Source organism: Micropterus dolomieu, linkage group LG12 (genome assembly GCF_021292245.1).
Source record: "Micropterus dolomieu isolate WLL.071019.BEF.003 ecotype Adirondacks linkage group LG12, ASM2129224v1, whole genome shotgun sequence".
Classification (NCBI taxonomy): Eukaryota; Metazoa; Chordata; class Actinopteri; order Centrarchiformes; family Centrarchidae; genus Micropterus; species Micropterus dolomieu.
The window spans coordinates 23,480,121-23,501,442 of record NC_060161.1 but is presented as its reverse complement, the minus strand read 5'-3'; the positions used below and the strand labels follow the sequence as shown (position 1 = coordinate 23,501,442).

Below are 21,322 nucleotides of genomic sequence, written 5' to 3'. Positions count from 1 at the left end.
CATGCACATAATGTCAAAAGGTTTTGCTCAGAGTTAGTTTGTAATAGACTGTTTAAATTGAAACTCAGCTCTCACAAGTGTCCTCGTAGCTCAGCCTATTTCCAGTTCAAACAGCTTTTCCCGACATTAGCTGGTGTCAGCGAAAAATCCTCTGCTGCACAGAAAGTGATGTCTTACATACTTCCTATGCAGCAACTGTTTGGTTCAAACCAAAGAAGAACTAGTTAGTTAGAATCAGCAGCTTTAGGAAAATTGCACGACGGACACTGCATAAACGGCAAATCCTGATTATCATGATTATTTGAGTCACTTTTAAAGATAGCCTCCTGTTGCAGAAACCTAGTTTGACAAGAAATAAATTCCCAGGCTTTCGATTACACCTCACAGTCTTCATAAACAGTTTGGAGACCAAGACAAAGGTCACGAATGAGCTTTCCTGCTCAGTGTAGAAATCTAACTGTACAGAATTCATGAATGAACCAGCAGGAATGGAAACGCAATGAACTGCTGTGTGCTGAGACAACCTCGCTCTGTGTCAACACGCACATCCAAATATTGACACAACTTTACTGCCTGCTTTCCAGAAGCGATTCTGTGCTGGATTCCTGAAGTGATAACTCTGAGAATTTTAATATTATATGACTACTTTGTCAATCATTGTTTTTATAACCTGCTCTTATCCGTAATGTAAATTGTGTAATCAACTGTTTTATTGAAGCAACACTGGAAATCCTGCCACAAGAGTAGGTTGTTTCTTATCATTGGGAAGTAGATACAAACCTTTGACCTACTTGCATTACTGCCAGTATGAGTAATTTAATACATGTTCATGTAACATTTTCCGTAAGTTTATTAAATTGGTTTTCTGTGTTATTTCCGTGTTTTATTTTGCTGTATTTTCGGTGTGTTTTCAGATAAACAGTAAGAAAAAGGAGTCTGCATGGGAGTTCACAAAGAGCCTGTACGATGCTTGGTCTGGCTGGCTGGTGGTGACGCTCACTGGCTTGGCCTCAGGTAACACACATACAGTGCAAACACACGCACGCAGCAGTTATCTCTTCTTGCTAGTGACTCTCACATGCTTCGCCTCAGGCAGCTCATGCTCCTTCTCTTGGTCTCCGTTTTTTGCTCTCACTTAACCACCCGGCTCACAAAAACAAACTGATTTTCTTTTTCTTACAAGGCTGTGTACCTAACCAGCTAAGTTATGTTGCTGTCAAATTGCTTTTTTGTAGGAAAGACTCTCTAAGATTCAGGTTTCAAAGGGAGGAAAATGAGCCAAACTCATCGGTTGGGTTTATATTGTTCCCCCCGCTCTTACCCAAATCATGAATTTCTATTAAAAAATGTTTTAAAAAATCATAATCCTGTGGTATAGATTGACATTTTCTGCCTAAATAAGCCTATAACACAACAGATAAAGGCTCATCTGACCTGGAACAAGTCAGCCCTAAATGTGAAATTAAGGATATTTCCAGACCATCTTCTATTTTAATACGAAGTTATAATATTTACTCGTGTCTGCCTTCTGGTGTGGTTATGTCTGGTATAGATTAAAGTTCCTCTGGTGGTTTGGTATTTATGTAGGTAAATGTTTAGAGAGCGTGACTGTAGGTGTCCCTGCTCCTCGGCTGTCATAGGTGCAGATGAAACGGATGGAAAGAGCCAGTTATTTGGGCAAAAAGCCTCCACGTTGCAGCCTGAACAAAGCTTTGTCAGGTTTCATTTTGTATTTTCTTTTGATATCGCAGCTTTAAAGTACCACAGCAAGCAAGCTAACTGCGCCTTGCAATTTGTTGTCTCTTCCTCCCTGCTTTCACCTCTTCGCCTCTCTTTTCCTTCCTTGTTCCCTCCTCCCGCCCAGGTGCTTTGGCTGGCCTGATTGACATTGCTGCTGATTGGATGAACGACCTGAAGGAGGGCGTGTGTCTGAGCGCCATGTGGTTCAACCACGAGCAGTGCTGCTGGACATCCAATGAGACCACCTTCGCTGAGCGGGACAAGTGTCCTCAGTGGAAGAGCTGGGCTGAGCTAATACTGGGGCAGGCCGAGGTAGACTAACACCGGCACATGCCATGGACATTAGCCACTGCAAAAGCATTTTTCTTTGAATTTTATTAATTTAAGGCTTAACATAGAGAACTGCATTTATTTCCAATTTATCCTGTTTTATGAGTATATTTTATTCTAATTAAGCTAGGGATGCACCAAATGTTCACCTCATCATCGGTGGAAAATAGCAAAAGAAGCACTTTCGGTGTTCGGCCGTCAAAAGGCCGAAGAAATTTTACAGAACAATTACGTTGACATGTCGGCAATGTGGAAGCATTTTAAAGTGTCTGAGAAAGACGCAAAAATCGCCGTTTGCAGACACTGTTCTGAAGGTGATTAAGCTAGCCGCACCTAAATTTGGAGTGCACACGTATTCAAACCTTTATGGTAACTGAAACGGACCAGAGTGAGCTGACCGGCAGGTTAGCGACTTTATCCTGTCACTTTTTTTTATCTATTATTTAAGAAATTGAGTCGGACTTGATGAATTTAGCGCGAGCATACACATGTGACAACGTCCGGTTTTCAAAATAAGGTGTCTATACAGGATGGGAATAAGATTAATTGGATTATATTCACAGAAAGTATAAAACATATTACATGTGTACAAAAACTACGTGTCCATTTAAAAGTAAATCTCTCCAAATCCTATGGGAAACACCAAGTAAAAAGCACATTTTGATAATTAAATTAATGCAATGGTAAAAAATATTGGCAAGAATTTTCATTTTGGTACATCCCTAAATTTAGCCTTAGATTTTCTGATTTACTTTTGTTTTAATGTGCTGTTTAAGCTAATGCAGGTAAAACATTCTCCATGTTTACCTGTTGCCTTGATAAATTCATAATAAATATAAATTTACATTATTTACATCAGTGCATCAACATAGTCGTATCATACAGACCACTCTATTGCTTTAAGATGCCATTCATTCATTAATAATTTCCACCTTTGCATAACCTTTTTTTATTAATTGGGATCAAGGTGTTGTCAATGTATCTCAACACTTCCTGCAGTGCTGTTTCACAATAAAAGCCCTCCAACAGCACAAAGAATGTAATCCCTCTTTCCTGGTATGCTTTTAATTTGAAATATATATAGGAAGTAGTCAGGATTTAATGACAATAACTTACCAGCGATTTAAAAGGATGAGGTATTGAAAATAATTAGTGAATCAAACTGTGACTTCAGGTGTACTAATGTAGTTAGTGCTGTGGAAATGTGAATTTACCATTTGAACTAGAGGTGATTCTGCTTCCCATACACATTTTTATGTGGTCTTTATTAGCGACCGGCCTTTATTTGATTCTGTTGGCCGTACTTTGAATACCAGAAATGGAAACACAAAACATGCTATGCCACCAAAAAAGGAAACTAATAGAAGAGAGATAATTATTCACAATGATGCGATGTAATAGTCCAATTTAGGCTTTAGTGGAAGTGACGGCGTTAAATTGAGAATAAGGATCAGAAGCTGGCAGAAATGTCTTTGTGTTTTCAGAGTTTTAATATTTTGTCACCCATTGTTGAGCCTGTTGGACAGTAGTGTGTAGAAGTTTAACAGACTACTATGAAAAGTCTTCTCTCTGGCTGCGCTCATTCTTAAAGATATTTAACTACAGCTGAATATGGTGTCGATTTTCCCATCAAAGCAGCCTGGCAGTTCAACATCATCAACAACAACACTAACATTTAAAGATTTTTTAAAAAGTCTGTTTGTTTTTATTTAGTTTAAGTGGGGAGGCTGGTTTAAATTGGATATTAGTGCGTCGAGTGGCTCCAATTAAATTTGCTGATCACCTGCATGCAGCAGAAGCTACGCAAAGAGAAGGGAAGCCGCTGATTTTATTAGAAATAGATGTGGATGGAGACAGAAACAGTGTACTGAGATCATTCACATCCTCTCTGCACACAACACACGCATGCCCACTCGCAGACGTGCTCTCAGTCACATCCACACATGTATATGAATGTTTTTTGGTCCCCGTGAGTTTCAAGGTGTTGACTCTTTTACTGCTCTCCTCTTCCTCACCTCTCTGCAGGGCCCTGGCTCCTACATCATGAACTACTTCATGTACATCTACTGGGCTCTGTCCTTCGCCTTCCTGGCTGTCTGTCTGGTCAAGGTGTTCGCTCCCTACGCCTGCGGCTCGGGGATCCCTGAGGTGAGGGCAATTATGCTTTGATAAAACCTGTTCAGGTACACTTCAGGGACCAAATTTAACACCTCTCCATCCAAGTTGAGAGTTTGCTTTCATGCAGCAACATTTCAAACAGGAACAGAGCCAAAAACTAGTTTTGCCACAGGGAGGTATCAGTTTTATCAACAGTTATTTCTTTTTATGTCTTAAGTGTTTTTCCTGTTTCTCTGCAGAAATCCTACAGAAACTCCTTCTCTCTGAAACAGACTACCGATGTTCTGTTTTATCTCTCGGTTCTCTCATTTCCCGTGTGTGATCAGTTTGCTCCGGTAGTCTTAAGCACACTTGAAATAGAAAGTCTTTAAATCTCTGCCGCTGCCTCTTAACTCTCCATGAAAGTACTCTTTAGTCATGTGCACACTCTGGGATCCACACAGTGTCTTTTCACGCTCATGGGTTTCCCTTTAATGTCTTGATGTGGCTTTAAATTGTTAATTCGGTGGGCAGCAGGAAGAGATGTGACCGGTCTGACTGTGCTGCGAAAAAGCCATTTTGGAGATGAGCTTTCGAAATATCATCTTTTTGTTGCCTTGGGAACAGGAGAGCTTTGCCCTGCCGAGGGAAGTGTGTGTGGAGGACGGTGATGGGAGAGAAAACCTGAGTGAATTTGCTTAAAGAGATCGAAAAAGCAACTTGAACATTTTTTACTAGAAGTGGTTGAGTGGGATGTATGACATCATCTTACTGCTTATATTAATGGGTTTGCCATGACTTTGACTGACGTTGGTTATTTCCTGTCAGCTCTCTACTTTCTACTGACCAACAGAAGCATAAAATGGCCCAAAAAAGAATAAAACAAAATCTTACATTTGTTAAATTGTTTATCCAGAACACAAATAACTTATTTAATTGGGCGTAAGTTTCAGGGACTTGTTGGTTACATATTTTGTATCTGTCAAATATGTTTTTGAACATTTTCAATACATATTACTAGTTCTACTTCTAGTTATTTATTACAACTATTCCATCATTTAACCCCTTTGACTGCAACACATCTATTATTCACATTTGTACTAATGTATTTATTTTAATGTCTCCTAAATGGAAACATGCTCTCCTTTGTTGAACACAACACTTGGATACATTCAGGAAGTGTTCTGTATTTTAAGTCTTACATTCTGAGGCGTATACATAATTCATAAATAATATGTTGAGTAATTACAGTCACGGCCTTGCTGACAATTCTTATGGCTCCTTTTGGCAGTAACAAAGTTGAACTTGTGATAGTTTTGTAAATGTTTCCCCGTACTTCCACCCAGGATGTAATGTAACTATGAGTGAGCAGTAAAGAATAAATGGGGATTTCTGATTCAAGATGTTTTTTTGTGCAGTATTGCAATGGATTTGGAAAGTTTTGATTCGACATGGTTTATGTGAGATTTCCAAATGAGTTTATGGTGTTCTCTCTCCCAAGAATGTGTTTTCATACACTCTTTCAATTTCTACATCATTAATCACGAGAGTCACTTCTCGTCATTTACAAAATAAATACAGAGAGAGTGTAGAGTGTGCTGTGGATCTGTGAGGATTTGCTGGTTTTATATCGCAGTAAATTGAATATCTTCAGTTGTGGACTGATGGAACAAAACTAGCTCTCTGAAGACATTACCTTAGGCTCTGGGTAACTGTGACGGGCATTCAGTTAGAATTTATCTCACCTTACTCTTACTCTCTACCCGCCCCTCTGGCCCCAGATCAAGACCATCCTGAGTGGGTTTATAATCCGGGGCTACCTGGGCAAATGGACCTTGATGATTAAGACCATCACTCTGGTGTTGGCTGTGGCGTCTGGCCTAAGCCTGGGGAAGGAAGGTCCCCTGGTCCACGTAGCGTGCTGCTGTGGGAACATCTTCTCCTACCTCTTCCCCAAGTACAGCAAGAATGAGGCCAAGAAACGAGAGGTGAGAGGGAAGTTGGTACTGCAACACAAAATGCTCATTTTCTGCTTATTTCCTTTTTTTTATTCTGATATTCTATTATTAAAATATATGACTAGAGTCGGTGTAGTTTTTTGTGACTGGATATAAAACCCCCATCAGCTGAGGTGCATTTGTTTTGAACCTCTCAGGTTCTCTCTGCTGCGTCGGCGGCTGGGGTGTCCGTCGCTTTTGGGGCCCCGATCGGAGGAGTGCTCTTCAGCTTGGAGGAGGTACAGCTTCATTGTCATGCTCCAACATTATATATTCTCCTACATAAACTTTTCAACCACAGCTAATCTCCCCTCTCTCCTCCAGGTGAGCTACTACTTCCCTCTCAAGACGCTGTGGCGCTCCTTCTTCGCTGCCCTGGTGGCGGCTTTCGTCCTGCGCTCCATCAACCCGTTCGGTAACAGCCGCCTGGTGCTGTTCTACGTGGAGTACCACACGCCGTGGTACCTGTTTGAGCTCATCCCTTTCATCCTTCTGGGAGTTTTCGGAGGCCTCTGGGGCGCCTTCTTCATCCGAGCCAACATCGCTTGGTGCCGGCGGCGCAAGTCGACACGCTTTGGTAAGTGCTTTGACATGATATTTCAGCGTGTTTGGAGGTGAAAGATAGTTGTTGAAAAGATCACTGTCTGCAGAGAGAAGTCAAATGCCAGCATGATTTATATGTGGGAGAGCTTGATAGTTGTCTTTGGTAGTCGTCTTTAATCTTCTGAGTGTTATGGAGCAAAGATGATTTGTTTAAGCGTGTTAAAATCCTCCAGCAAGCAGCCATTAGAAACACTCCGGTGGCAAGAGAGGGGAATATGGGCAGGTTTTTGTCTGAATTAAAGTACAGGTTCACATTTTTCAAGTCGATCTTAAAGCAATAATCATGTGTAAACAAAGTATATTAAAGCCAAGCTGCGGGCGCTCTACTTCTCTTTACAGATTTGGGGTTTTCAGACTGCATTTCACGTTGCATCACTGCTGTCGGATGTTTTGGCAAACACAACTCTGGTGCCTTGTAGCTTTCTGAATTATGCCTCAGTGTTTGATTTGAGATCGTGGTTAGAGGTGCATCACGCTCAGCACCTCCCACAGTCTGACAGTCTTTGTTGTCCCTCCCTTCAGGCAAGTATCCGGTGTTGGAGGTGATCTTGGTCGCAGCCATCACAGCTGTGGTTGCTTTTCCGAACCCGTACACGCGTCAGAACACCAGTGAGCTGATAAAGGAGCTGTTCACTGACTGTGGGCCGCTGGAGTCCTCGCAGCTCTGCCAGTACCGCAGCCAGATGAACGGCAGTAAGGCCTTCAATGACAACCCCAACCGGCCGTCAGGGTCCGGTGTCTACGCCGCCATGTGGCAGCTCTGCCTGGCGCTCATCTTTAAAATCATCATGACCATCTTCACCTTTGGACTCAAGGTTATCCCTGGATGTTTTTTTTCCTAACATGGGACAGATGTTTTACCCCTGCGTTTGTTTATCGACACTAAAACCAGTTCCTGTTTCTCGTCAGGTACCGTCTGGTTTGTTCATCCCCAGCATGGCCATCGGGGCAATCGCAGGGAGAATCGTTGGCATCGCCGTGGAGCAGCTCGCCTATTATCACCACGACTGGTTCTTCTTCAAAGAGTGGTGCGAGGTGGGAGCCGACTGCATCACTCCAGGGCTCTACGCCATGGTGGGGGCCGCGGCATGTCTGGGTGAGTCAGCAGATAATAAAGTGATCGTGGGTCAGCATAACCTCCCGTTTGTGTCGATGCTTATTTATTTATTTTTTTTGCTATCAGTGCCAAGGGGTGGACAGTATGATGATACCATGTCATATTTTACTGCTACCCCTTTAATGTCTGCTTGTATTAGAACATTTTGGGTGAGAAAGGGTTGATTTACTATATGTCTGATCTTTAACTTTTGCCTCCACTCTCTGGGTATTTAATGTCTTGATCAAAGTCACATCTCTCTCCTGTCTCCTCAGGTGGCGTGACCCGAATGACCGTCTCCCTGGTTGTCATTGTCTTCGAGCTGACTGGCGGGCTGGAGTACATCGTCCCCCTCATGGCTGCCGTCATGACCAGCAAATGGGTGGGCGACGCGTTCGGCCGTGAGGGAATCTACGAGGCCCACATCCGTCTGAACGGGTACCCCTTCCTGGACGCCAAGGAGGAATTCACACACACCACAACAGCCCGGGAGGTGATGAGGCCTCGACGCAGCGACCCGCCGTTAGCCGTGCTGACGCAGGACGACCTGACGGTGGAGGAGCTGCAGGCCACCATCAATGAAACCAGTTATAATGGTTTCCCTGTGATAGTGTCCAAAGAGTCCCAGAGGCTTGTGGGCTTCGCTCTGCGCAGGGACATCACTATCGCTATAGGTAACTTAACAGAGTCGGACGGTTTCCACAAAATCGTTTCTCCCACATTTCTGTGCTAAATGTGAAAACAGTAGGAGAGCACTGGAATGGTGCTTGTCCTGTCTGGAGCCTAGATTCATTTAAGGGTTGCACAAAGAAAAGTTCCCACTGAATCACCAGTATTACATAAGTTATAACAACATGTTTAAGTGTCTGAACCCAAAAAGTGTTTTACGAATGAATGTAAAGTAATGAAAAGGTACATCTCTGAATGTTCTTGTTCCTTTTTCAACAGAAAATGCTCGTCGCAAGCAGGAGGGCATCATGTTGAACTCCAGGGTGTACTTCACCCAGCACGCACCCACCCTGCCGGCCGACAGCCCTCGGCCCCTCAAACTTCGCTCCATCCTGGACATGAGCCCCTTCACCGTCACCGACCACACCCCCATGGAGATCGTGGTGGACATCTTCAGAAAGCTGGGGCTGCGCCAGTGCCTGGTGACTCACAACGGGTAAGTAGGAAACCAAACTCCTCTCAGAAGAAAGGACGTGCTGTAAGAACAGGAGGGCGAATCCTTCTCGCATCCTTCGCTCCGGTGTTCTGATCAACTAACCCGTCTGAGGTCGACAAACGTTGCACATTGTACATGTACACACTGTCTGGTGTTGCATGCGCTCTCAGATCCCTGTAATCTGCATGGCCTGGCCTAACTGCTGCGCTGCACTTTCTTTGTCCTCCAGCTGAGCAATAACAGATGGAACTAACTACAACTAAATAACAGGTATCAGGTTGGGAAATAAAATCAGTGTGTCTGAAAAGGGAAAAGGAGCTTATTGAGAAAGAAAACCTGAACATTTTTCAGACCGTGAGACAGTGATGCTCATTTTACAGTTAGTGGAAATAAATCGGTGTCACGATTGGTCAGGCTCAGGAGGTCTTTACAGAGAGCCACCTGCTGGTGAGATCAGGGAATCACAAGACAGATTGTGCTTCAGAGCTGATTCACGGATCACTTCTCTCAGTCTGCTGTGACAATCACCAGAGAGGAGCTATGCAGCACTGTTTGTTGTTATTTACACCTTTTTTATGTTTAACTGTCTTTATTTAAATTTTAAAAGCAGGAATAAACTTTGGATGGACAGACGACACTTCCTAGGATCAATTTATTGTTTTTGTTTTTTCTGCATGTGATTTATTGGCATTATGAAAAACAGAAACCACCACCAGACTTATCTTTTAGTATCTGCAAAGTGTCCATCCAAATTTAACGCAAACTCTAAACGCCTTTCCATCCACTACTGTTATGTGAATATTAAAAGTTGGGCGCAATAAGATAAACAGTTGGTGGTGCTAGTTCTTCAGTCGGGAGACATTATCATTGCAGAAGAAGACGCAGCAAGTTGACGTAATTAAGAGCGCCAGTCAAAACTCACACTTTAAACCTCATGATTGAAGTCATAATAGTTTAATAAATGAGTCTCATATTGTCCATCATAACCTGTGAAATGAATTTACACTTTAGTTTGATCAAGGTTTGTTGTGTTTTGTGTTAATTCAGTTGTGTAATTTTGAGTTGTATTTTACGTTAACACTGAGTTTTCTTGTTTAATATTTTAAGTTACACCTGTTATGTATGTTTTGTGCTGCTGCTGTTTGTTCTCTCTCTGTCTCTCCTCTGTTGTTTTTGTTTATTTGTTGTTGTTGTCGTTTTTGGGCAGTTTACCGAGTAACAGGTGTGTGTTTCAGGATTGTGTTGGGCATCATCACAAAGAAGAATATATTAGAGCATCTGGAGGAGCTCAAGCAGCACACGGAGCCCCTGGTGACTAGCCCCGCCCCTTTACACATGTGACCCCTCCCACCACTTCTGCACCTGTCTCTTTAGGCTCTGCCTCTTAAGAGGGATGCATGAAACTTTAGTGTGAAAAACTGTTGACAGTTCCCGGCTAAACATTAAGCCTTGCTTTTCTTCTTCTCTCACTTACTGTTCACACTGTCCTGTTGTTCGTGGGTTGGTTTTGTGTGGATTCAGCTTCAATGAAGTCGTTCATCTTAGACAGACATCTCTAGATAGACGTCCTCTGAGCTCATCTTCATCGCTGGTAGCAGTCGCAGATTTGGAGCCATCGTGTAGGAAAGCTTTGTTGTGTTTTCTGGGTCCTGTAATGTTGGACCTGTATGGGAACTGTCACCCACATCAGTCTAAAACCCCCTTTCAGACATGTGCTTCATTACGTGAATGGACTGGCAGTTTAACATGTTGATGTTACTGTCCTGTAAAAGTTGTGACGGCACTCTTACTGGATTCAGTAGTTTTATTTTATAAAAAAATGTATTCTGAATTCTGGTTTGATAAGATTGAGTGTCCCTCGTGCTTAAGAGGGTCTTTAAATAAACCACAGACATAACAGTCTTTCCAAACAAGTTTTAAAATCCATCACCGATGTAGCTGAAGAGAGAACTGAGGGCTTCATATCACTATTGTCCAGCTCACTGCTGCTGTGTCACGACTCCCTCTCAAAAATTATCATGTGAGCACTGCAGCGATGGTCGTGTTTGAATACGGTCATTATGAAACATCTGCATGTGTTATGAGCTCAAAGGAGGCTCAGTAAGATATCAGGTTGTGAAATGTTGTTCGGGAATAATTTGAGTCTTTGTAAGTCTCTGATTTAAAAAATAAATTTTTGTTAAGTATGTTTGAATAAGTTTCAATAATAAATTGTCTGATAGGGTTTTTCCACAAAGAAGTTCAATGACCCGGTTTAAAAATCTAAATATTTAACTGCTGAACAGAAGATGTCTGCTTCTTCACTGTAAAGTTCATGCTTTAGTGTTTGTGCACTGGATGTTTCATGTTTCTACATCACACTTGTGTAAGTTTCCCACCGGACCGTGATTGGTTAGTTTTTTATTTACCTCCAACTAGGCTTTGAAATTATTTTTGAATATCATTTTACAACCTCAAAATCCTACCGACTCTTATTTGATCCCATATCCCTCTACTATAAATCACATTTATAGTCATCAAAGCCATTGATTTATCACATGGACTAGGCCGGCAGTTTTACAGTTTCCGTGTCTGAAAGGGGCTCAGTAGATTCCCAGAGCGCAGCTTTGCAACTCATCCCCATTCAACTGCATTTGTACCTACTGTAGCTCTGCTTAGTGTTGTGTCAGCTGCATGCTAGCTCATTCTTAATAAGATGTTCTTCAAGCTAAATCTTTTCACGTTTCAGTTTTCTGATTTAGAGGAACTCCCTAGCTTTAGACGTGTCTTTGTAAAATCCTTTATCATATGCTGTATAATCAGTCAGAGATCCAACACTTCCTCAGCATGTGTTCAGTCTCGTAACATGATGCCTGGTGTGTGTTTCCCCGTCTTCCCTCCCACAGCAGTAGTCATTTCATTTAGAGAATTCACCCACCCTCAGTTTTCTACCTTCATTAACGACTGATTTTTCCTCTTTTGTTTTTTAAATCCCTCTTCTCAACCCCACCGTTTCTCCACGGGTCTCCGCAGATTGACGACATCTGAACTGCGCCATAACAACCACTTGGCGAGTAGCTAGCCGCCTTGGGAAAGCGCAAGACTGTTGTTGTATAAATATTTTTAGAGGGTGGCATTTGTTAGTAGAAGGGAGGCAGAAGATACCTAGTGATATGATTCATTCCCGTCCTTCCCTCGTCCTGTAGTTGCAGTGAATGCTGTGGTGGAGTGAAGTTGTGTTGACTGTTGCTAGCAGTGCTGTAGTGACTTGGCTAACTAGCGTGTGGTGATTAAATTACCCTAATCAAGTAATTGCTAATCCCGTGCCTTCACCTGCCAATGTTTCTTCTTAGCCAGCTGTGTCCTGTCCTCTTGGCAAGAGAGTAAACAGATTTATGTTCTTTAAAAAAAGAAGGAAAAATCTGTGTGAGTGCTTCTTTGCTTTGTAAACAAGAGTTTGGAAAAGTTAGTGAACTATGATGCTCTTTGGAGTCGAGGGCAAACACAAAGAGACGCCTTTCACTTTGCATCTCTGAGCTCATGAAAACATACAACAAGCCAAGGCCTTGAGGGGGGGTAACTTAGACTCTAAATGGACTATTGTCCCGTGTTTTTGTTTCTCAGTGACTAGTTGGGACAACATTAAGCGTTAAGTATTAAGTGAGCGCGCTGTGGTCGGCAGCAGTGAAACCGGGCTCAAACATGATCCTGTAGGTCCACTAAAGTGCTTGTTTTTGTCACTGACAGGCTCAGATTGTTATTAAGTATCTTTTAACATTATGGAAAGGATCCCTACAGCGACGGGCGTGTTTTTAAAAGAGTAAGATCCTTTATGTTTACAGAAACAGTCGTCAAAGAGACCAGATGCCACTGATTAAAAACAGGAATTTTAGGAGGAGGAACACAGGAGTTTGTTAGGTCCAGATGTAAAAATATTGCCCTTCTATTACCCTACTGTTTAAATGAGAGAGCACATTAATACAAACACGCAGTACATATACTAATTACTAATGATACCCACGCGTGTAAAGCAGGTTTAACTTTGGACAAACAATAAAAAGTGTAGAACAACAGCATCAATCCGTCTGTTTGACGACACAGCTTGTAAAGCAGTAGATAGAAATGTTTGATTAAAAAAATGAAGAGGAAAAGAATATATTTAAATGTACAAAAACACTGCAAATTATAAAAAGGCTTAAAGTATATTAAAATACATGCATACATAATAATTTGATACAAAAACAACAAAAGCCAGGTGAACTCTCCAGATTCAATAAGATGAAAAGAGCAAAATGTTTTCTCGTCTTTCATATTTTGGACATCATCAACCTCTCTTTCTCAGAAGCCCCTGACTTAAACATAACCAACTTTCTAGAGGAACTATTTTGCATCTCTTAACATTACATTGTCACACTCGCCGATACAAACGCTGTTGCTCTCTGATATATACATAAACTGAATTCAGCCATTTACACATTCTGGGAAACGTAGGAAACCTTTAGCTGCAGTAGAGGTCGGCTTCAGTGGGAACCACATGAGTGGGCACCTTGAATGTTTAAAATGTCTCTTGACCTTGCTGTGAAAATCTTTCTGTGCTTCATGTGCGCTCTCAGATTTATACAGAGCAGGGTCAGTTATACAGCATGCAAATCGCATACAGCCAATTGTTTTATTGTTAACAAGTCTTATTTAAGATGTCTTAAATGTGGCTTCTTGTGACCTGTAAATGCCCTGGACACTGCTGGCTTACAGGGAGCATTGCCTTCACCCCCTGATCCTTCAAGCACTCTGATCTGTACCCGGTCTCCTCAAGCCTCTACGACGGTCTCTGTGTACTTAGCTGGAATTAAAATGAACAAGACCACTCGTAGATCTCAGCGCTTGGGGAAACCCGGGTCTGATCTGTGTGACACCAGTGATTCATACCTCCTGCTGCTCAGTAGCTCTATGACCCTCCTCCCCTCCCTCCCTCCCTCACCACAGGTCATCTCAACTCCTCTCACTCAGACCTGGGTTCAAATGTTTGGTTTATTTGTTTGTTTTATTTGGTTCAATTGAAATGTCTAGTAAACAACACAGGAACTCCTTGTTTCCATAAGACCATATGTGTTAAAACAAACACCTGAGCTTTTTGGACGCTGCTCTGCTCTCATCTGACTCTGTAGCAGACGGACAGCTTCTCTTCACCACTATCTGCCGTTTTGGCCTCAGACGCTCCTCTTCACCTGACCTCAGATTACATTCACGTCAGAATTCAAGAGCACAGGTGTTACAACTTTGTGCCTATTGCTAATGTTTAAACAGCTGGCAAATCAACGCCGTGTTGCAGTAACAACCTGTGATGTGCTCTTGAATCAGCAGGAATAATCTCGACTGAATGTTTAGCAGCGTGTTAGAAAGTCAGACGCAGTCTTGATGTTGGGTCGATCAGGTTCACGGTCTTTAAAGTAGAAGAAGGAGGAGGAGGCAGCTCTGTCACATGAGTCACATCTCTTTGGATATGTCGATTGTCCAATCACAGCAATCTCTTCTGGTTTTACGCTGTAACAACATGCTGTTGCTCTGTCTGTAGCTGGTTTTACTCAAGGTTATAGTCAAAGCATTCAGTAGACATTTACTTACAGAAAAGATTGTTTCTAAAAGTTGAAACCCTTCACGGTGTTCAATCTTAAGACGTTTCAAACAAATGTAACTGTGAAATTACATTTAGAAAGTGTCGCATTTTCCTAATTTTTGATGCCAGTTTGAGGGTTAATGATTATCTGACAAGCCGAGGAGGATTTATAGCAACCATGGATTAATGAAGTCCAGTAGGTGCAGAAGGTTAACATAAGCAGGTGTGACACTTCTGTTAGTCACCTGAAAACGGATATACATACATATTTTACTTTATTATAAGCTAATGTTTTACACATTATTGTACCTGCTGTAAGGATTTCTAGGATATCGTGTAGATTTGTATTAATGTGCGATGCAGAAAGTTAATTTTGTCATAACTTACAACCAATTTTAAACCACAGCTAAGCTAAACAGATGCTAATGACACAGCAACAGCCCCTTTTAAATTTTCTCCTGTCATTAAAACTTTATTTAAACAGCACAAATCACACACTAAGTACTGTCCATACAGAGGAGTTATAAGAAAAATGGTCAGACAAAAGTACATAAGAGAGCTTGTTAAAAAACATGTAGGGAGGGCAATATAGAAATATGGAAAAGTGTTGTAGCAAGTGTTGTTTATGTCCACTTGTAGCTTTGACTTTTCAACCCATTTGTATCCTAAATAGATTTTGTCAGTTGAAAGTATGCCGGCTTCTTTGTAAGCAGGAGACTGACAAGTTACCGTGTGACATCCCAGAAAAACTTGAATGATTTCTGACTCCTGTGACAGGGGCGTTCCCCTCTTCTCCTCCTCCGAGGTTATAACTTTTCACCACTTCCTGTCTCCTTGTAGGGTCCAGTTTTTTCTTCTCACCAGATTTTTGGACTAATAACATAAAACGGCTGAGGCAGCGTGTGAAATGATACCTGCTCTCTGGTAGCGGGGTGCTGTTTCACACCTGCTTTCATCCCTTTTCTTCCTCTTGTTACTCACCACCTCCTCCTCCTTCCTGCTGACTTTTGCTTCCTCAGGGACTCGTGTTTTTGTTGGCCAGTCAAGTGTTTACGATTTACATCCAAACAACCCAAAATTGAATCCATGTGCTTCTCTCTGATTGAAGACTTCCTCGCCATTTGAACCAATCCTGCCAACAAAAACATGACTGTGTTTTTCTCTCCTTCACTCCAGCTGAATGCCAACAGCGCCTCCTCACATCTCTAAACCTCCTCTTCTTCCCTCCCCCGCTCCTTTGTCTCCCTCTGCAGGCGGCTTCTTGGTATTATCACAAAAAAAGATATCCTTCGTCACATGGCTCAAATGGCAGACCAAGATCCCGAGTCCATCATGTTCAACTGATCCGCTCCTTCCAGGGCGGCCGGGGGGGAGGGGGAGACGGCAGCGAGGAGGAGGAGGTGTGCCTCCTGGACGGCTCCAATCTCTGACATTCGGACCCTGTTATTTCTTTTTAGTTGTCCGCTCTGTAGACCCTGAACCTCGCCCCACTGATTGTGGCCCCCAGAGACTTGCCGGCCATGACAGGGAAAAGACATGATAAAAGACTTTGTTATTATGATTCTGGCTGCTGAGGACACAACGAGGTCACGGGCTGAAGGCACACACACACACACACGAGGAATGCACTTTACACATGCTCTCAAAATCACAAAAACACACACTTGCATTTGCAGACACCTCAAACATGCATGCTCTCTCTCTCTCTCTCTCTCCGCACCTACGTGTAACTCCCTAACCTGTAGAGATAACACCCGTTTGCACTCGTCATGTGCCTCACCCTTGTCCTGTCTCTGCTGAGGTCTTGGTCGCCTGGCGGGGGTCAAAGGTCAGAATGAACCGCGGATGAGGGACGCGATGAGGGACCTTTGAAACCTCCAGGCTTCACGTTCCTCAACCGCGCTGCACACACACCTGATCTGTCCGTCCTCCAGAGAAATACATTGTTTACCTGTGAATTAAGTGTGTGTGCGTGTGCGTGTGCGTGTGTGTGCGTCTCTCCCTCGCAACACTACATTCCAGCCAGCTTACCATGGGAACTGTGAGGACGTGCACCTTCTTCTCACCCTGAAAACATGGCAGCATCCCATGATCGCATGGCACACAGCTGATCCCCTGGGTGCACATTGGCCTAAATGAGACGGCTTTAGCGTGCGTGCGTGGAAGAGAGACAGAGGAGTACTGTATTTCAAGAACAAAAATGTTCCCTTTCAGAGGGGAGAAAGTGGAAAAAGTAAGACCTTTTTATGAGTGTGTGTCTTCATTTCTGAGCCAGCTTGAGGTGTGTGTGTGTGTTCGTGTGTCCTGTCGATTCATTCAATGTGAAGGGAGGTCGATTGTGTACGTAAAGAACAAAAGAAAGGAAGAAATGTCCAGCTTGATTTCTTCTGTGTTCTCTGTTAAACAGGAAAAAAAAATCTATATATCAAATGTCCTTTTTTTCTTCTCAATCTGTTATTCTAGCTACTACTTTTAGATTATTGATCTTGCTGTAATCAATTAACTTTTTACTGCCTGAAGCAAAAACAAAGCTGGAAATGTGCACTGTTTTAAGTGATCGTTAAAGTAGAGGAAGAAGAAGAATGACGACGATGCGACTAATTGCTTTCTGTCTGTCCATGTCTTACATTTTCATACAGGACCTGGTATTTGTCACGTGATATTCTTCTTCTTTAGTTTATTTAAAAGGGCGGCCCGTCGTCTTCTCTCTAGAGACACTCCATCTTTAGAAGCATGAACCTCATGTACACAACACCAACCTAGGTTTCCACCCTGGCAAAGACTTAAAAATGTGAAGAGAGATTTTAACTCTCTGGCACTTGCTGTCCACAGCACACTTTGATTAAATAGCATTTCCAGTTTTGACAGTTGATGGTGTTTGATTCATTCTCCATTATGTGCCAGATGGGTGGGAAGCAGAGGCACGAGACAGTTAAGATAGTTAATGTTGAATTGTAAATTGATTGCAACATGCTATAAAATGACAAAATACAGGACAAACAAAACCAGTACAGAAGATCAATAAATGTTCCAACAAAAACACACTGAGGTTTAAAAAGTTACAACAATTTGATTATTGTTTTCAATTATTCAAGCTCAAGTTCGTTAAAATAGCCCAAATATACGCCTCTAATTGCTTGATTTGTGGTCCAAAACAAACGGTTTCGAGCCATAATGATATAAACCACACTAAAGCTGTAAACACTCACATTTTAGTAGCTGGAACAAGTGAATATTTTTAACTTTTCTTCCAAACTTGGTACCTCCAGCACAGATATGGTAGATCATTTTTATTTTTTAAACTTGTGACACCTTTTAAAGAAAGCTTTCAGCCCCTCAGCGGAGGTTTGAAATGAGTTGTGAACAGTTTAAAAACAAAGAGTGATGTTTTACACCTATGTTTTTAATAAAAAACATTAATATAGTTGATAAAATAATCTACCACATGGATATTTCAGTGAGTGCTGATGTTTGATGGTCCTGGAGTCGGCAGCAAGTGGGTCGAGATTTTTTGTTTTGTTTTGCCAGCTGCTGTTTTTAAGGATAAGCTTGAAAAAACTTTAAAAATGTATTTTGTTATGTTACATTTCCTGTCAATCATCTCGCGACACTCAAGGACCAATGGGATCGATGTAAAACAAACACACAAGGTTCGAGTCTTGCTACACGCGCCTGGCTAAGGTTTTCACAACCACTAAATTAACTCCTACTCCCACTAACCTCTGAACATAACGTGCAAACAATGAAGAGATGGTGACGCGCGGACACACAGTAGACCCTGTAGAGTGCATGCGCGAGCGTGAGAGGAGAAGGTCAGTTCATCCTGTGTACTTTGTTTCGTTGCAGTGACCGTCCTGCTGTGGGTGGACACGGAGCAGGTCACCCTAATTAACCAGTGGTGTGTTGCCTAACATTGTGTTTCATACTGATCTGATGTTTGTTCCCCCCCCCTTTTTTTTTTTCTTTTTTTTCTTTTTTGTTTATTTTTCAATTTATGGGTAGTGTCGATATAGTTGTGCATTATTATGGAGAATTTTATGTGTGATTACATTGATTGTTTGATTGTAAATTTAAAACAAAATATGTAAAGATTAAATTTTGTTTTAAATTAAAAGGAGAAAACGTTGCAGGGCAGACTTGGGTGATTGTTTGTTTTTTGGGTTTTTTTTCCCCCCATCTACACATCTCTGGACTTTATAAAGTGTGTGTGTGTGTGTGTGTGTGTATGTATGTATTTTTTTTTTTTTTTTTTATAGTTTTTAGGGTATTTTTAGTTTCAATACAGCAAGATATCCCTGTTCCCATAACAATACCTCAAGCACACTTTGTTATTACTGACTTTAAAGAGTAGAAACATGTTTTTGTTTCTTTTGTCAACACAAATTTCACTCAAAGATCAATTGCTTCTTCTTGTTGACTGTATGAAATGACAAGCTCAACATATAAGCTAAAAACTCACCTGTAGGGCAATATGATTCCCCTAGAATGAGAATGCATGGCCCGCCCTCCTCTGCCTCTGATTGGCTGCTCGGGCTCTGGGTTAAGGTAATTAAGCCAATCGGAGGAAGAGTAGAGCGGGTCATAACCTCGCCATACTAAAAAATAATATAAACATCGTCACCTGTAGGTAAAGCGTACTTCAAGTGCGCAGTGTTTGTGTAATTACTGTCAGTGCCAAAAGGGGAGAGAAAAGTTCCATATCCTACTGCAGGTTTAAAACTTTGCCGTCAGAAATTATAATAAATTATAATTAAAATCCGGAAACCTTTAAACACAAGAATAGGTAAACATGACTATTTTGATCCTTAGTGTAAAAACACAAAAAAAATATTGAGGCTTGATGCTGAAACTTTTAAAGAGCCTGTGTTACTTCGCTTATTGTTTAATGTGAAGATGAAGATCAGTTTAGCCGTCATGGTTACTTCTGTTGCTTTGGAGGGAGCTTTCTAAAGATTACCTATTTTTTTAGAGAGCGAGAGAGTTTTGTTTTAGAGAATGTAGTCAGGAAAACTGGTTCTGGGCGGCTAGAGCACATCGCCCACAGTCTGCAAGTCAGTGTCCTTGGGCAAGACACTGAACCCCAAATTGCTCCCTTGTGTGTGAATGTATTAGTTTCTTTCAATTGATGAGCAGTTGGCAGCTTGCATGGCAGCCTCTGCCTTCAGTGGGTGAATGTGACATGTATTAAAGAGCTTTGAGTGGTTGGAAGACTAGAAAGGCGCTATGCAAGTACAGTCCATTTATGTTTTTCTAATCTGCCTCTCGTGTGTCACCCAACTTAATGAAATATACAATACTATATCACTGGAGTGCCCCTTTAATGGTGACCTCATCCCTCACAATTAAGGGGTAACAAAAGTCTACCCAATAATAATCCCACATCTCTTGCAAATCAGAAAGCCTTTATCTTCTGTAACTGTTGGATTACAGGTTAAAATGATTCCACATTGTGTTGTGTGCTGCACTAACATCCTGCTTCAAAAGGAAGAATAGTTTCAATTGCAGCCACCAGCAGCTGTGCTAATGGGGTTGTAATGATATATATTACTATATAAGATATATTACAATCTTAAAACATTGCTTGGGTTGGCATTCACTCTGAGCTTTACTGCAGGGCTTCTGTCGAGTAAGGTGTTTCTATTATTTTGTCCACTTTCCCTCCTAATAAATACAGCGCACACTATGTGGTCTTGTTCTGGTTTACAGACTTGTAATAGCTCAACAGTGCAGCGTCTGTCTGCTTCATCAGTGGCTTTACTGTTGGCGCCCAGGGGTGGGAGTGGATTAGGATTAGTTTTGAGTTTGGGGGGAGGTGATGGGGGGATTCTCAGACCAGCCTTTGTAAATAAATAAAAAGTCCCCGTCGTTTTCTGAATTTGATATTAGCTCAGAGACATGACAGCGACTGAGAGAGTGGGACTGCACCCTCGTGTCCTGTTACAGAACATCTATTATTCAGGTCTCTGTCAGTCACCAACCTGAGACTGTTGGCATCAGCCTCCTCTGCTTCTGCCTTTAGAGAAGACAAACCAGATTTCCACACCGAACCCAAATATATTTCACACATCTTTAGGTATTTGTTGGCAGAGTTAAAGAAAAGCTTTTTAAAGTACACTATAAAATATATTAGTTTAATTTTACAGTAAATTACTGGTTTTTAATTGCAGGAAAATCACAGTAATATATACAGTTCATTATTTTACAGTAAAGTAGATGAAAATAACAGTAATAGTGTTTCTACAGTTACCACACACAATAGTACTGTAAAATTACAATATGATATTGTGTAACAATTTACAGTATTATTACAGCAATACTATAAAAACGACAATATGATATTGCAATAATCATCATAGTTTCTGTAAACTCAGAATTTACAGTATTATAACAGTAATATACTGTGTTTCTGCGGTAACCAATTATACAATCACTGTAAAACACTATTTTATTGCTAAATTACAGTATAGTGCTTCACACTAATCACAGTAATTACTTGTAATTTACCATTTTTACTGTATTATTACCCCAACTCAGTAGCCAGTACATTTACAGTATGTATACTACATTCAAATATTGCAATTTCACATATTGTATTTTTTTGTACCGTATGTAGCGTCATCTAAATCATTAGTGCACACTTTATATCACAGCTGTGCCAAATGAATCTGGGATCCGGAGGCAACAAGACTCTAAGCAGGCGC

General features: G+C 41.5%; 1 protein-coding gene across 7 annotated transcripts in view; it reads left to right on the top strand.

The window, feature by feature from the left end:
* Window positions 1-18,747, top strand: part of clcn3 (chloride channel 3) — a 49,095-nt gene extending 30,348 nt beyond the window's left edge. For 3 of the 7 annotated variants that reach the window (XM_046063835.1, XM_046063840.1, XM_046063837.1), the window contains 12 exons: window positions 915-1,014; window positions 1,865-2,052; window positions 4,096-4,218; window positions 5,949-6,155; window positions 6,323-6,403; window positions 6,489-6,741; window positions 7,290-7,582; window positions 7,677-7,863; window positions 8,139-8,537; window positions 8,812-9,028; window positions 10,264-10,339; window positions 15,875-18,747. In XM_046063835.1, the coding sequence (XP_045919791.1) occupies window positions 915-1,014; window positions 1,865-2,052; window positions 4,096-4,218; window positions 5,949-6,155; window positions 6,323-6,403; window positions 6,489-6,741; window positions 7,290-7,582; window positions 7,677-7,863; window positions 8,139-8,537; window positions 8,812-9,028; window positions 10,264-10,339; window positions 15,875-16,051 (2,301 nt within the window). In that variant the 3' untranslated portion in view covers window positions 16,052-18,747. Of the gene's footprint in view, window positions 1-914; window positions 1,015-1,864; window positions 2,053-4,095; window positions 4,219-5,948; window positions 6,156-6,322; window positions 6,404-6,488; window positions 6,742-7,289; window positions 7,583-7,676; window positions 7,864-8,138; window positions 8,538-8,811; window positions 9,029-10,263; window positions 10,340-12,040; window positions 12,078-15,874 lie in introns of all 7 variants that reach the window. The other 4 variants (XM_046063838.1, XM_046063841.1, XM_046063839.1 and 1 more) reach the window with 3 other exon arrangements.
* Window positions 18,748-21,322: the final 2,575 nt, after the last annotated feature.